The 14905-nt window shown below is 46.3% G+C and overlaps 1 protein-coding gene across 1 annotated transcript in view; it reads right to left on the reverse strand.

Annotated features, from left to right (window-relative positions):
• TTC8 (tetratricopeptide repeat domain 8) overlaps nucleotides 1–14905 on the reverse strand; it is a 38629-nt gene that overhangs the window by 10071 nt on the left and 13653 nt on the right. The window contains exons 8-11 of the mRNA XM_004699067.4: nucleotides 13140–13225; nucleotides 10611–10698; nucleotides 8200–8310; nucleotides 709–848 (exon numbers count right to left, since the gene is read on the reverse strand). Of these exons, the coding sequence (XP_004699124.2) occupies nucleotides 709–848; nucleotides 8200–8310; nucleotides 10611–10698; nucleotides 13140–13225 (425 nt within the window). The remainder of the gene's footprint in view (nucleotides 1–708; nucleotides 849–8199; nucleotides 8311–10610; nucleotides 10699–13139; nucleotides 13226–14905) is intronic.

The following is a 14905-nucleotide window of genomic DNA, read 5'->3' on the forward strand; positions in this document are numbered from 1 at the left end:
AGGCCAGTGGCACCTCCCAGGAGCACAGGTGTGTGGGACGGGTTCTGGCAGCTTTCAGTTATCTTCTTGTGTGGGGGTGGGGGGAAGGGGTGAGTTTGGGGGGAAGAGGGCTTCAAAAAGTTCATGGAATGCGGAATGAAACGATAATCAACATGGTTGAAACCCCTCCTACGTTACCCAAGGGCTGGAGAGAGAATTATAATTTAACAATTAATGCTGTGCTCAAAGAGGAACCAATAACCCTAACTGCCTTAGATTTCGAGAAAGCATTGACCCCAGGTTGACAAGGCTTCCTAAGACAGGTCGTCCTGTTTCAGGTCCCATCAGGGCTCCGAACACGGTGACTTTTGGCAGGTGCCTTTGCTCCTTCAGCTCGGTCTCTCTGAATGATGCCCAGTGGACACTAAGTGAGTCCGTGGTGATGAGGAGCATCTCAAGTAACTATTAAGTTGTTACTGGTTGATGGCAAAACAGGTAATTCATACACCATGCTATTAAAATGTCAGCTGATGATCCAGGTGTGTTTCTGCAAGGCGACAAACATCCGTCTCTCCACATAACTGGATGTCACCTTAATGCTCACAGCACACCTGGGCATTTGGAGTTCTGGTTTCATATGGGCATGGCCTACACGTCAATGCCCTGCTGCTACATTTCACCTTATTATCTCACAGAAAAGTAGTTCCACAAACCAAAGGTCAAGCACACCTGTAAAACCGGAGAGCGATTTCTGGTTGATCAGAATAGAAGTGGTTGCTTCCAATACAGGCAATGGCTTCCACGTGAGTGTTGTCTTGTTTCAATACGTCTTTGTAGTATTCCGCTGCTGATGAAATATTGTTCATTTCCTGTGGGACATCAAGACAGAACGATTATGTCACTACATACAGTGGCCAGGTAAGGCTTTTCTGCTTCACTCACCAACCTATTGGTTGGGAGCCCACCACATGTGGGAGCCTGTTCTAGACCCTGGGGACAGCCGATGAGCAAGACAACGACGACGGGCAGGAGAGAGAACGTCGGCAGGCTGTGGGCTGTGGAGTGAGGCAGAGCAGGGAAGAGAGGGAGGTGCTGCTTCTGATGGGTCCTCAGAGGAACCACTTCAGAGGGAGCTGTTTGTCCAGAGCCCTGAATGGAGGAAGCCGTCAAGGGAGACCTGAATGAGAAAGCTGTGGGGAAGAGCATTCGTCTCTGCCATGCACCGTGACGGGCGGTGGACGCACGCCTGGTCCAGACAAGAGCCACACAGGTGAGGGAGGCTGGGATGAGGAGAGTGGCACAGAGGAGACCAGAGAGGGGGCCAGGAGCTTTGTTGGCCATAGTGAGGAACTCAGACTTTTTAAATGATCGTTATTGATTGAAGGACAGTCATTGTAAGGACTGTCCTTACAGACTGACCAGGAGAGATGCCAGCAGTCCAGACTGAGTTCAGAAATACAGATAAAACCAAACGCTACAGATATCGTCGAGAGCTACTAAACACACGCTTTCTAAAATACTGACAGCCATAAATGTGTATCACTATTAAGGAATGTGGTCTCTGGCAAACCCACCCGCAGAGCCCAGTTCAAACCCCACATCCATCTAGAAGTTTCCCCTAGTGCCTCACGGTACACGGCTCTCTCAGCCTCTCAACTTCCATGTGTATGCCATGAAAGCCTCACTTGTTTTCATCATGAGGACTCATTTTTTTTAAGATCTTAATCATAAAATATTTGGTATGTTGTTGAATGCAAAAATGATGATCGCAGAGGTAAACACCACGTGTACATATGTAAACTCACAACAAAAAGTTTTAAAAGATTTTTAAATCACATCTAAGAGATACTGCCGATTATCAAAATCGCCACGCCGAGCTTTATCACGTAGACTGTTTAGCGTACACTCATGGACACATTTATTCAGGATTCCCCGGATGTAGATTTTTATCACACATCGCCCTCTTGCAAACCTTTTTATAAAATATAAGGAAGATAAGTTGGATATAACAAAAAAAAACCCAAACTCATTTCCAGTCCCTGAAAAAGGGCACGCCGCGTGGTCAGTGAGGAAGAGGAAGCGACCCGGTGGCTCAAAGGAAACAGCGGTGATCGTGGTGTGCAGGCGGCAGTGCTGTGCAGGCGGCAGTGGGTCCTTCGGCTGTGCACAGAGCTGCCTGAGTTGGACCCGGCCTGACAGCATCGCCACGGCGTCGGTGTCGACTTAGGGTGACCCCACAGGGCAGAGGACTGCCACGGAGGGTCGCCGAGGCTGGAAGTCTCTAGAGGAGCAGAAAGCGTGTCGTCCTGCTCCTGAGCAGCCACGGGCAGAGTCGACTACTGACCTGGCAGCTATCAGCCCACTGTACTGCCAGGGCTCCTGAGCAGGAATGTGCGACCTCCCATGGTCACGTTAGGGGACTTACGTCAGCACAGTGGCTCACAAAATTTGGGTCAAGACCCTTGAAACTCTTATTAAACACCACTGAGGACCCCACAGAAGTTTCATCTTTGTAAGATCCGTCTATTGGTATTTACCATCGTTGAAAAGGAAACTTGTTCATTTTTGTGTATCGTTTTAAAACATTTACTCATTCTAAAAATGGGATGAACCTTGAAAACATGGCAAGTGAAGTAAGTCAGGCACAACGAACAAGTGTCATATGATGTGACTTACATGTTACATGCAAACCCAAACCAAAGACAACCCCACTGCCAGTGAGCTGATTCCTAGAAGGACCCTATAGGACAAAGTTCACTGCCCGTGCAGGGTTTCCAGGCTCTAAATCTTTAGGAAGCAAACTGCCTCATTTTTCTTCCATGGAGTAGCTGGTGGGTTCAAACTGCTTACCGTTCAGTTAACAGCTGAGCACTAAACATTAGGACACCAAGATCCTTAGGGGGAAAAAAAGGAAAGAAAGAAACCCAGTGCCCTGGGTCCCAACGCATAACCATCCTAGAGGACAAGGTAGCATGGCCCCAGAGGGCTTCCCACACCACAGATCTTTCCGGAAACGTGAGTATGAGGCAGTGTGTAGGAAAGGCAAATTCACAGGAAGAGGGGAAAAGTGCATGTGAGGCAAACAGGCACCGAGAGGCAGGAAGAAAGGGGAGTCATAGCGTTTGAGGTAAAGAAAAGGTTTGGGAAATAAATGTATGATAGTTGTATACCTTGTGAATGTAATGAATACCACTGGGTTGCAGGCTTAAGAACTGCTAAAACGGCAGTGTGTTTATTTATAGGATGCTGCTGTTGGCACGGTGGTTACACAGTGGGTTGCGATGGAAGGTCAGCAGTTTGGAACCAGTAGGCGCTCCGAGGAAGGAAGACGAAGCTTCTCAGACAGTCTCAGAAACTCACAGGGGCAGCTCTACCGTGTGCTACAGGGTCGCAGTAAGCTGGCACCGACTCAGAGGCAGTAAGTCTGGATCCTGCTGTTGTGAGCCAACCTTGTGCTGACTCATATCGACCCTGACTATCTATGAAAGAGGAACAAAAAGTTGCTCAGGCTGCACCATCTCAACGGCATGGCTCTTCCGGCCTGTTGTTGTAGTCACTGGGACAACCCCTCATGGAGGGTCTTCCTACTGTCCTCTGACCCTCTGCTCCACCCAGCAGGATGCTCTTCCCCAGGGACTGGTCTTGAGAACATGTGAAGCAGATGAGACCAAAGTCTCCCCCTCCTCAGTTCTAAGAGGCCGCAGGCGGTGCCTTGTCCAAGGCACGTTTGTTTACTCGCTGGCAGGCCGACCCCGTAGTGCAAATGCACCGACTCTCCTGCCCTGTGGGCTTCCTTTCTCACGGTCCACAGTCTGCACCCGTACCAGGAGACTGACAAGCTCGTGGCTCAGCCGGCTGCATCACAGTCCTCAAAGTGATCATTGCTTTTGAAGATTTTAAAGAGGTCTTGTGCAGCAATATATTAAAAATCCAATAGGTTTAAAAGGCGACCTTAATCACACTCTAAATGTTCATATGGATGAACATATGTGGATTCCATTTTGGTCCTGTAATTGACCCAATCGGCATGAGAATTGCTTTCAACAATAGTAGTTCTAACATAAATTTCATTCATATAGATTTAAAGTAACATTTCCAAGTACACAAATAACTTTGGTATCATGCTAGTTATTACTAAAGTGGTTATTGTTAATTCCCAAACTACTCATTGGAATTAGATTCTACTTATTTAAAAGTAACTTGTAAAGCAAAGAAGTGATGTTGCAATAATCATAGTCGCCTAAGAAGTGTGGGAAAAGGAGACACAGGAAGAGAGTGTATGTGGACAAGCTCTCAACTGATAGATTAAGGGTCTGGGAGGCCGGGCCTCAGGGTCTAAAGCGGAGTGGTGTTCCAGTCAACATTTGCCTAAGTTATTCCCCACAATGTCCCCCCATATAATGCCAATTTTGAAGTGCTGTTTGCAAGCACATGGTCGCTTACTATACTCTTGAAAGTCAACTGCTTGAAGACTATCTGCCTAGAGGTTATCTGCCATCGAAAGCAGTCAGACCCTAACCCTAAGTACGGCCCACTGCCCTCTGAGAAGGATCATAGAACCTAGATTATCCCCTGGAGAAGAGCTCAGACACCTAAGGTCAGGCCAGCATGGAAAGAACCAAGGTTAGGCTGCCCTCTTGACTCGAGAACCCACCCATCTTGTTACGTATGCACCTTTGTGTCACATGCATGCCTCTTGTGCCTCCCCTTTCTACTGCGTGTGTACCCCTAGCTCGTCCCCCTCCCTCTTACATGCATGCCTCTAGTACAACCCCTTACTGTGACTGTTTGTTAGAGATACATTACTCCCTCATCCTGGTTCCGGTTGACATGGAAGAGGTGAGCCCTTGCGTGCTTTCTCTTGTTTCATGTCTCTTTAATGTACCCTTCAATTACACACCCACCCCCTGGGATCCATTCAGCTGTGGAGGCTGGTTCCCACAAGGAAGTTTGTTCAAATGGCGAGGGTCCCTCTTCCAGGAGGAGGTGCTGTATTTCTAAACACCCAAGGCACTTCTCAGACGGTACAAAGTTCAAGATGCTGTGGGTAGGCGTCGGGCCACTGACTGCAATGCTGTTGGCTCAAACGCACCTCAGTGTCTGCTCTCATAAACATGCACAGTCTCAGAAACCCTATAGCAGGTCCCCGTGAGTCAGAATTGACTGGATGGCCGTGGGAAAGCTCAGGAACCACTAGAATACTCTCGCCTAAGGTAAGATTTCTCATTGCAAACCTCTTGTAACAAAACAAACCAACTCACTGCTGTCCAGCTGATGCTGACTCAGTGACCCTATGGGTCAGGGTAGGGCTGCTCCTGTGAGTTTCAGAGACTGTCACTCTTTATAGGAGTAGCAAGTCCCATCTCTCTCGCACGGACTAGCTGGTGGTTTTGAACTGATCTTGAGGTTAGCAGCCCAATGCTAATCTCATGAGTAACTACTTCGCCACCAGGGATCCTCTTTGTAACAAAGAGAACACGGAAGAGATGGGTGCTTTGGCAAAATGTGGCCAAAAATTACATAGTGCGCAGCTACCAGATAAAATAGCACCTGGGGTCTTAACAGCTTCTCTCCAAATTAGTAGCCATTAAGTCCACGTGGAAGAACCACATCATCAGTTACCAAAGGATTGTAAATTATATAATCTGAAGTCGAAGGAGGGATCAGTACCAGAGCCTAAACTGTGAGAATCTGGTTTGCAGAAACCGGTTATGGGTAACAGTGGGAGCCCAAGATACACTGATGGGAACTGCATAGGAAACAAGCCTCCTGGGAACGCCCTCTATCCACAATTGCGGGATGGGAAGAAAGAGGTTACTACACAGAGGGTGAGATAAATATGGAAGATCAAAGACACAAATCTGACTTGAGCAGTTAAAACCTTGTCAGTTGATCCCCCCTCTGAGGCATGCTGCACCTGATCTGGTGAAGTTTTCTGTAATTTTGTCTTGTTTTTGTTTATTTATATTAGGGTTTATCTTGGAGGTGTTATGCTATTGGAGGTCACCCTCTTGAAGTTGTGTTATAAGTATTTTGGTATATGAAACCCAGGACTGAAATAGGACAGCAAGCAGAATAAGGGTTTCCAGGTACGGGGAGTACAGTGGTGGTGGTGGTAGTGAGGGGTAAAGGGAGATGATGTCAGAGAGTCCAGGGAGAAAAATGAATGTTTGGAAACTTATTGCAGTAGCAACTACACAATTCTGCTTGATGTGACTGAAGTATGGAATGATCTATTATATATGTATTAACTCACAATTAATAAACCAAAAATCCATATGCTATCATCCAGATATAGCAACTAGTAATACTTCCCATTCTTTTTTAACAAAATAATTTCTAAAAATTATATCAAGCATTTATAAAGACTCTAAAATACAATAGGAGGTGCTTCTGTTAAATATTGTATTGGTGGTCCTAAATAATAAAAATACAAAAAACAACAGGATAAAATAACCAAAAGGAAGAGAATGATGTTTCATTAGCAGATGGTGATTATTTACTTGGAAATACCCAGAGAATCTCTGGACAAAGAATCAGAATTGAAAAAGACTGTTTATCCAGGTGGCACAGTAGTAGGTGTTGTGCTGCTGACTGCAGGGTCAGCAGTTCGAAGCCACCAGCTGCTCCTCAGGAGAAAGCCTCGGCTCGATACTTCTGTAAACAGTTTACAGTCTTGGAAACCCACAGGGGCAATTCTACCCTGTCCTAGAGGGTCACTATGAGTCAGCGTCGACTGGATGGCAGTGAGTTGGGAGGTGGGTGTGGGGGGTTAGTATTTATCCAGGTTTCTGGTAGCAAGTCAGCTTTCAGAATGTAGTGCAGAAGGAATCCATTACAAAATACAGTAGGAAAAATAAGATTCCATTTACGATTCTAGGTAGTAACACATCTGTGCAGGAGAGTTAACAGAGCAGGCTTACGACTGCTGCGTAGAAAGGTCTGGTTGGAAGGCTAGTCCTTGGTTGGCGGTAAGGAATTTGGCGGGTCCTCCTACATTTACAGAAAACCTTTTCCAAATGGTAAGAGTCGCTCACTACACCTAGCCCACTTACACCAACAAGGTGGGTTAGGCTTACTTACTCTTCTCCTGGGAGTCTGGAATTTGGTGGCATGTTCAACATGCTTATGTGAACAGCCCCCCATCAATAACCTTCGGCTTCAAGTCTCTAAGGAGTTTCCTCGGAGACATTTCACACACGTCGCTACAATTCATTCTCGGTGGGATGAAGTGTGTTGTGTGACTCTGGTTTCCTCGGGTCTGGTCCTATGAGTTTGTCCCCTCTCCCAGCAGTAAATCTTGGCTGTAAGTACAACCATATGCTGAGCCCTGTGCGTCCCTCTAGCCAATTATCAAACCTGATGGCTGTGTTGGGAACCACCAGTAACCTCTTTTTGAACAGAACTGCAATATATTTACTGAACAACCGCAACAAAAAAGAATAATTAAGAGAAGGAAGGAAGCAGTCCCTCCCATTGTTCATGTATTTGACGAAATTTCAATCAACATGTCTACAGTATTTCTCTGGATCTTGAGAGTTCAGGCCTAACATCAATACGGGAGAGCAAAGGGCCAAGGTCAGCCAGCTTTGAAAAAGAACACGATGGTAGGATGCGCCCAACCTGACACCAGTGATTAATAAGGGCACGCTAATTGGGCAGCAGAGAGGGTATCTCAATCGGTTTTGCATGAAATTTGACAATATGGCTCCAAAATTTATAAGACCAAGCAAAACACCAAGTTAAATATATCTAGACTCTTCTAAGAAATATGGACAAGGTAGCCAACCTGATTTTAACTCTTATACAGCTATGCATAGTAATTAGGATGGCACATTGGTAAGAGGAGAGACAAATAAACCAATAGAGAGCCCCAAAACAGAACCACCCTAGGGCAAGTTGACGTTTGACATGAGAAAGGATCAATAGGGCTGATCAACTGGAGTTGGCTAATCTTTGCTTTCCCATAGTGATGTCAGGCCTCAACTATCAAGATGTCATTGAAATCCCCACCTCAAACCATTCGCTATACTCTTCTGTATGTCTGAAACAGTTCATCATAAATGCTTACTTTGTTAAGATGCACACACTAAAACGTCTTACTCAGAAGGTAGAGTCCACAGGCCAACAATCACAACTGTAGTAATTATTTTCCTCCATCCTAAGCCCATCAGCACATAGCTCGATTTTTATCAACTTTTTAAATAACAAGCACTTTACCTCATAGATCCTGGCAATTCCACAAAGTAGGGTCACTTCTCCCGGAAACTTTTCTAGACCTTGTTTGAAAAGATTCAAAGCAGTCATAGGCTGATCCAACGAGATGTAAACCTACAGCCAAGATGTATTCAACAAAACATATTAGGTCTTAACATAATAGTATTTACTATCACAAGTTCCTAACTATAGTTGCTAATCACAAACTGCCTCCTAGGTAATGGCAGTTGAAAAGGAATTTTCAGAAATGTGATAGGGTCATTCCCAAGAGCCAGGTCAGTTTCAATCCCACCTCTTGATCATTCAATCATTGCGGCAACAGACCCTGACTGGGAACGTGCGTATCCCAAGGCTCTGAAGGCACAGAGGTGACTACGACAAGATGCCTTCCCTTTCAGCCGACCCGGCAGAAGAGGGAGTGGTTCCAACCCAGAGTTATGAACGGCCTAAAAGCGGTGAGAGAAGCTGTGGTAGTTATATAATCTGATGTCAACTTGAGACTATTTAGAGTGAAGGGGTGGAGTTTACCCTGTCAATCAGGTCGCAGCTTGATGACCTCATTTGGAGGTGGAATGGAGATATATAGCTCACTGGAAGCCAGATACACTCACTCCCTGTGAGACATTCCTGTTGACAAGCCACATGGAGCTACACTGATAGAGCCAGAGCCCTGGAGCTGGAGGAATCATGTGGAGACCCACACCAGTGCTGAGATGCTTCCAGCACCACTGGATCCACAAGATTTTCCACCCACTGGCCTGTGATCTTCCTGTACTTGGCATCATTGCATGGCTGCATGATTCTAGACTAGTACCGACATATGGGGTAATATCGGAGTTATGGACTTGATCTGTTCTGGGCTGGGATGTTTTCTTAATGTACAGTTGCTCTTTGATATAAAGCTCTTTCTTAGACACATATGAGTGTCTATGAGTTTGTGTCTCTGGTCAACCCGGACTAACACAGAAGCCGCAGCTCTACCGGTTGAGCCACAGAGCAGTCCAAGAAGGGCATTTTCAAGGTGAGAAAAAGCACTTGGCAGGCTGCCTGCGTGGGCATCTCAGCTCCACCACTGGCCAGCCCATGGGGCTAATGACTTCTCTTTCCTGAGCCCTTATTTCTCTCCTCCAGGAAATGCAAGAGAATACACACAGCTACCACTGGAGAATGAAATGGCACGCGTCAGCCACTGCTGTCACCTGTGGCTGGCCCGCGTTTGAGACCAGGAGAGGAGGACAGAAAGATGGGCTGGGGCTGCTGTAAGCTAGTGTTCAAACTTTACACTACAGGTGATGGGACATCAGTGACAGCTCTGTCTGGGTGTGACAACCTGGCACAACACTGGGGGGTGCACTTCATGAGGATGCATTTTAAGGTGAGCTACATATCAAGAAAGCGGCTATGCAGACAGCTGATCCACGGATGGTACCTCTTCACATATTAAAAAGAAAACTCTGTGTGTTGGCGCGCACAGGGAAGGTGAGGCAGTAAGGAGAAATCAATGGGAGGCTGCTGAGACTGCCAACGGGGTCTCTGGCTCCACACCAGGCCACCACGGGGCCACGAGGGCTTTGCGGAGAGGTGTAAGAGGAAAGATCAGTGCGACTGGAGGTCTGAGTTGAGGGGACCGAGATCTCTGGGACAGGTGGGCAGATGCGTGGTGATGGGGTTCTCTGAGGTAAGAAAGGGTGAGAACAACATCTGCTGGCAAGGAAAATGGGAGAAAATTTTTGTTGAGACATGTTGGAAAGTCAAGGGCGCTCAAAGAAATCGGGGTCCGGGAAAAGGGCCTGGGAACCAGAAATCCCCTGGGTTGGCTGTGGGAAGGCAGTCAAAACAAAACAAAAGTTAAGCAGGGAATAACCATGTGATACAGCAATTCCACTGCTGGGTTTGTACCCCAAAGCACAAATGCCAATAGGTGCGTGTACCCCCATGCTCATTGCAGCCTGAGTCATAAAAGGTAGAAACCATCTCAGTGTCTACCCAGAGATAAATCATCAGTACTCACACTTATTTTGCCTACCACCCCCTGTTCAGAATAAAAATTGACGCAGCAACCCCCCAGCCATGAAAACGTTTGTGCTGTGACCCATAGTCGAGGCTAAAGTACAGGCATCTGCTTCTGCAGAGCCCCTGGATCGTTCCAGCCCCTCCAGAGGGGCAGTATCACGACTTTGGAAACCCGGAGATAAAATGTGGTACAAACATACAATGAGATCTTACTCAGCCTTAAAGAGAAAGGAAGTTCTGATACATGCTAGAACATGGGTTTGAAAACACACATATACACACACTCTCTCTCTCTCTTTGAACATATTAACTTTCTAAATAATCCTGGACAAAGTAGTACCTCTCCCCTGGCATTTACTCTGAGAAGACAGATGTCATTCAGATGAAGAATATGTACTTACTTTTGCTAAATAGAGAAACGTGTCTACCATTTCCTGCTGCTTCAGGGCTGACTTGAACTGTTTTTCTGCTTCACGATGCATTCCTAACCTAAGAAGAGCCATTAAAAAAATGAGCATTCAACTTCAAAAGAAACATGACAGCATTTATTCCTAGCCTGAACACATTCATATCCCCAAGGCTATGTGTCCAGATAAGCGGCACCTATAAGAGCAAACATGTATCAAAGAAGGTAGTGTCATATAAGTATACGTATATATATGTGTGTATACGCATATGTGTATGTGTGTATGTTTATCCAGTTTAGGAAGAAGCTGCTTCTTGCCCATTTTCACTGCCCACCTAACTTCTTGCCCATTTTCACTGCCCACCTAACCTCCACCCAGCATGTAAGTAGTCTGTCTGAAGCCTGGTCACAACAAAGCTACTAAGTGCCAGTCAGCCAGTTCATACCAGTTCACCACCAAAAGAGGTAATGGCCAACTGGACACAAGGCAAATAGCCTACATAAATGCTCGCCATTTTACAGGGAGAACTGAAGGACATTTCCTTGAGATTATTCTCTACTCTGCAACAAAGCCCTTTTAAAGCTAACCCCACACTACCCTGATGTAAGTTATACCTGCCATTGATTTGAGTAACAGAGTTAACATTTTTTTATTCTAGACCTCTTTTTTCCTCTGTTCCTCTTTTGTTCTCTGACCCAGCTTGTGTCCTAACAACCTACGAATGTGAGATTGGCTCCTCGTCTAAGTAAGATGGCCCTGATGTCAGCATCCATCCTCTTCTGCTCAGGCAACATCCAGTCGCTAACGCGCACACGGCTTTCGGTGCGCCTGTCCTTAGCAGGCCTGCTGCTGGGCTTCCTCGTCGCGCCTCATCTACGAGCGATTCAGCCTTTGTGGTCATGCTTGTATTGGTTTGGTAAAATAGAATCAGAACAAGACAAGTATGTTCTATTGTGCTACTTTCATGTAAAGTCTCGAACAAAGAGTTTTAAAAGGTATAATAAGCTTGTTTCATTTTGAACTTCTCTCTATGAACTAGGTGAAGATTCACCAACCAGAACATAGTTTTAGAGGCAGCAATTCGTACACATTCTGATTCAACTCATCCACCTCTGTCCTCTCACGTACCATCACTGAGACCACTTCCTCTCTGGGCTTCCTCTTTCCTCTTCTCCTAACTCACTGGACTTTGTCCTTGGGGACATGCTGTCCTTTTGATCTTAAATGGTGGATTATTCCAACATGGTGGCAAGTTCCGTTCCAGAATGAAGGAGAAGGCTCATAGTCTTGGGGGTCCCACCAGTCTCATCTGACCAGTGAGCCTGGTCTCGTGTATGATTTTGAGTTCTGCTCTACACTTCTCTCTCAATCTAACCAATCTAATAAGGTGATCCTTTTCAGAGCAGTTGATAGTAACAGCCAGGCACCATCTAGTTCTTAAATTGTAGCTGAAAGTACAGTGGCCATTACAATTACAAACCGAACTGTGTGGGAAGTAGTAAGGCCAGCGTGTTCCTTGGAGGCAAGGATGGCAGGACTTTGTCTTACCTACTTTAGACATGTTGCATGTTGTCAGGAGAGACCAATCCCTGGAGAAGGACATCACGTTTGGTAAAGTGGAGGGGTGGAGAAAAAGACGACCATCGCCCAGTGAGACGGACTTGACACAGTGACCGCATCAATGCCGCGGGCGTAGGACCGTGAGGGTGGTGCTGGACCCCGCAGAGTTTTGCTCTGTTGTACAAAGGGGCACCTGGGGCCCAGCCGACTCGATGGCACCTAACAACAACAGCATCCACTTCTTCTGGTCTCAGGGTTGTGGTGATTGAAGTTCCATTAATCCACTGGACTAATTGTCTCCATGTGTCTTCCAAATATCCCCATGGTCAGGGAGAGATAGATCCATAGTTGAACCTGCGATCTTTGCTTAGGAACTTTCAAGACCCCAGTTGCTACTTACACCAAATTTGGTTGTACAACATTGTCTTTGAGAGCTATGTTTTATGCCACGTGACCTTGGGGTCCCCTGAGACTGTGGTGCTGATACGCCAAGCCCAGTGGCTCAGTCCATCGGGGAGTTTGTTCTACTGAAGTTTTTGTTAACTTGCCCCTGCATACTGACCCTCCTCCACGGATGTACTTGCAGCAAAATTAAACACACATGCACGAATATCCTCTGTCACACTGCTGCAGATTCACGGGTAGATTCCCGTCTCCCTCTCCTGCCTGCTCAGCCTGGATGTCTACCAAGCATCTACTTATAGACCCCCCCCCACCCCCACCCGTGGCCAGATTGTATATTGAACAATCTCCCAGGCAGAGGTCCTTGCCTCTGTTACCTTTAACTCTTGAAGGTATTAATACTCTTAACACTACCAGGTAATGGTCAAGGAAATCCTTTATCAAATCAGCCCCAAACATAGTTTTCTTTCTGAGGAACTGTCTTCAGCCAGGGAGCGTGGGGACTCTGAATTCGGTTGCTGCTTTTAAGCCTTTCAAGAAGGAAGCTGGGCCTGCTTTTACCTGTAGTAACATTTTCCGATCTGCACCTTCCACCACCAGTCCTTGTACTGAGAATGCTCTGTGGACAGGGCCGCCAAATCCAAAGCCTTGGGAAGGAAGCCATTTGTGGTTAGAGTCCTCTTTTCTAATGACAAATTGCACATAATGAGATAAACGGCATCGTCGTCGTCGGCATGGGTTCAAACACGCACTGCAAATCCAACCCAAAGTGAGTTGCTCATGCTTCCAGATGCCCTCCCACCCCCACCCCTGACACACATGCACTTTCCCTGAAGGGCTCCGGGCCGGAGGGCTGACAGCAGAGGGAAGAGCTACAGTGATCAAAGAGACGCAAATGTGGGGAAAATACTAGTCATTAATAAAAATGTAATAGAGGAGGTACAAGATTGAGATTTAGAAAATTCACCATTTTCCAGCCTCTGCTATCATTTATTTACTGTTTAATAATTCAAAATAGCTCCAAGCCTCCGGTGTGTTAGCCGGGCTGGCGGCAGGCCCCACTTTACAGACGGAAGCAAGGACAGAGGAAGAGCAAGTGAACAGCCACAATCTCCCAGGCAGAGGTCAGAGGAGGCGTGAGAGGAGCCGGGTTATGGCGATGCCGCGATGCCATTCCCTCTCTGCTGCCCTGCAAGGGTCAGCCTTGGCTTTGCTTCAGACTCAGACCTTAACTGCTTTCATATTTGCATCTGTTTCTCTCATGTCTCTAGTGGCCCTGGCTTATTCCCTACGGCGTTTATTCAAGGAGTCCCAAGGTGGTGCCAACGGCTAAGTGCTGGACGACCAGCCGACAGGGTGGAAGTTTGAACCCACCCAGAGGCAGATGCTGGCGATCGGCTTCCCAAAGGTCACAGCCTGGTGGAACTAGAAGAACGTAATCAATGTCATATGAAAAAGTTGTTTGATTGGTGTTTGGTTTTGCTGTGTGTACTTTTAACAACAGTGGAAGGAACGAGGGAGGGAGGGAGGGAGGGAGGGAGGAAGGATGGATGGATTGATCCACCCCGTGGAGTAGGTCTCCTCTGCACACATGGGGTCAACATGAATTGGAATCCGCAGGAAGACAATTAACAACAGTCCTTGTTCAAGATCAGATAAGAGATGACGCAATAGGGATTAAAATTTTATACAGAAACAGAGATCATTTTACAAAGAGGAAAGCAAGTTAATATTTACACAATTTGAAACTCATAAAAATTAGAAGCGTATCTAAAGAGATGGTGAATAAACGCTTGGGTTATTGTTTAAAAGAGGATTCTGATTTTTTTTTTAAGTGCATCTGGGAAAATGCCCTTTGTTTAGTCAACGTTCATATAAGCATGATATCCAAGAACCCATTTAAAGCACTCTCTGTTTTTCTGTTCTCTTATCTCAAAATACATTCCTACTGGTGTCTGCTCCTGCGTAGCAAGTCTTTTCTGAAGGGAACGGCAGCAGAGCCCATCGGCTCTCCTTCTGCAAAATCAATCACTTTCCCCGGGGCCCATGTCCCTCTGTTCCAGGAGGGACCGCGTGAATAAGAGCCCTTTACCAAGGGATGACGCCACCGTGCTGAGGTCTGGATGGACTTGAAAAATCAACGCTGCACAGAAAGCGACCGAAACGCAAAACAAAAAACACGTTACTTGTGTATGCTCATTTCCCCTACAGCCAGAAGAAAAAAGGAAGCAAAAAGTATAACTTTAATTAGGATGATTTTTGGAAAATGTGAGGGGGAACTATTTGCCATCAAATCAGTTCATGAGTACATTGAATCTTAAATTAAT

Source organism: Echinops telfairi, unplaced genomic scaffold (assembly GCF_000313985.2).
Source record: "Echinops telfairi isolate 266 unplaced genomic scaffold, ASM31398v2 ScPeMD7_18;HRSCAF=68, whole genome shotgun sequence".
NCBI lineage: Eukaryota > Metazoa > Chordata > Mammalia > Afrosoricida > Tenrecidae > Echinops > Echinops telfairi.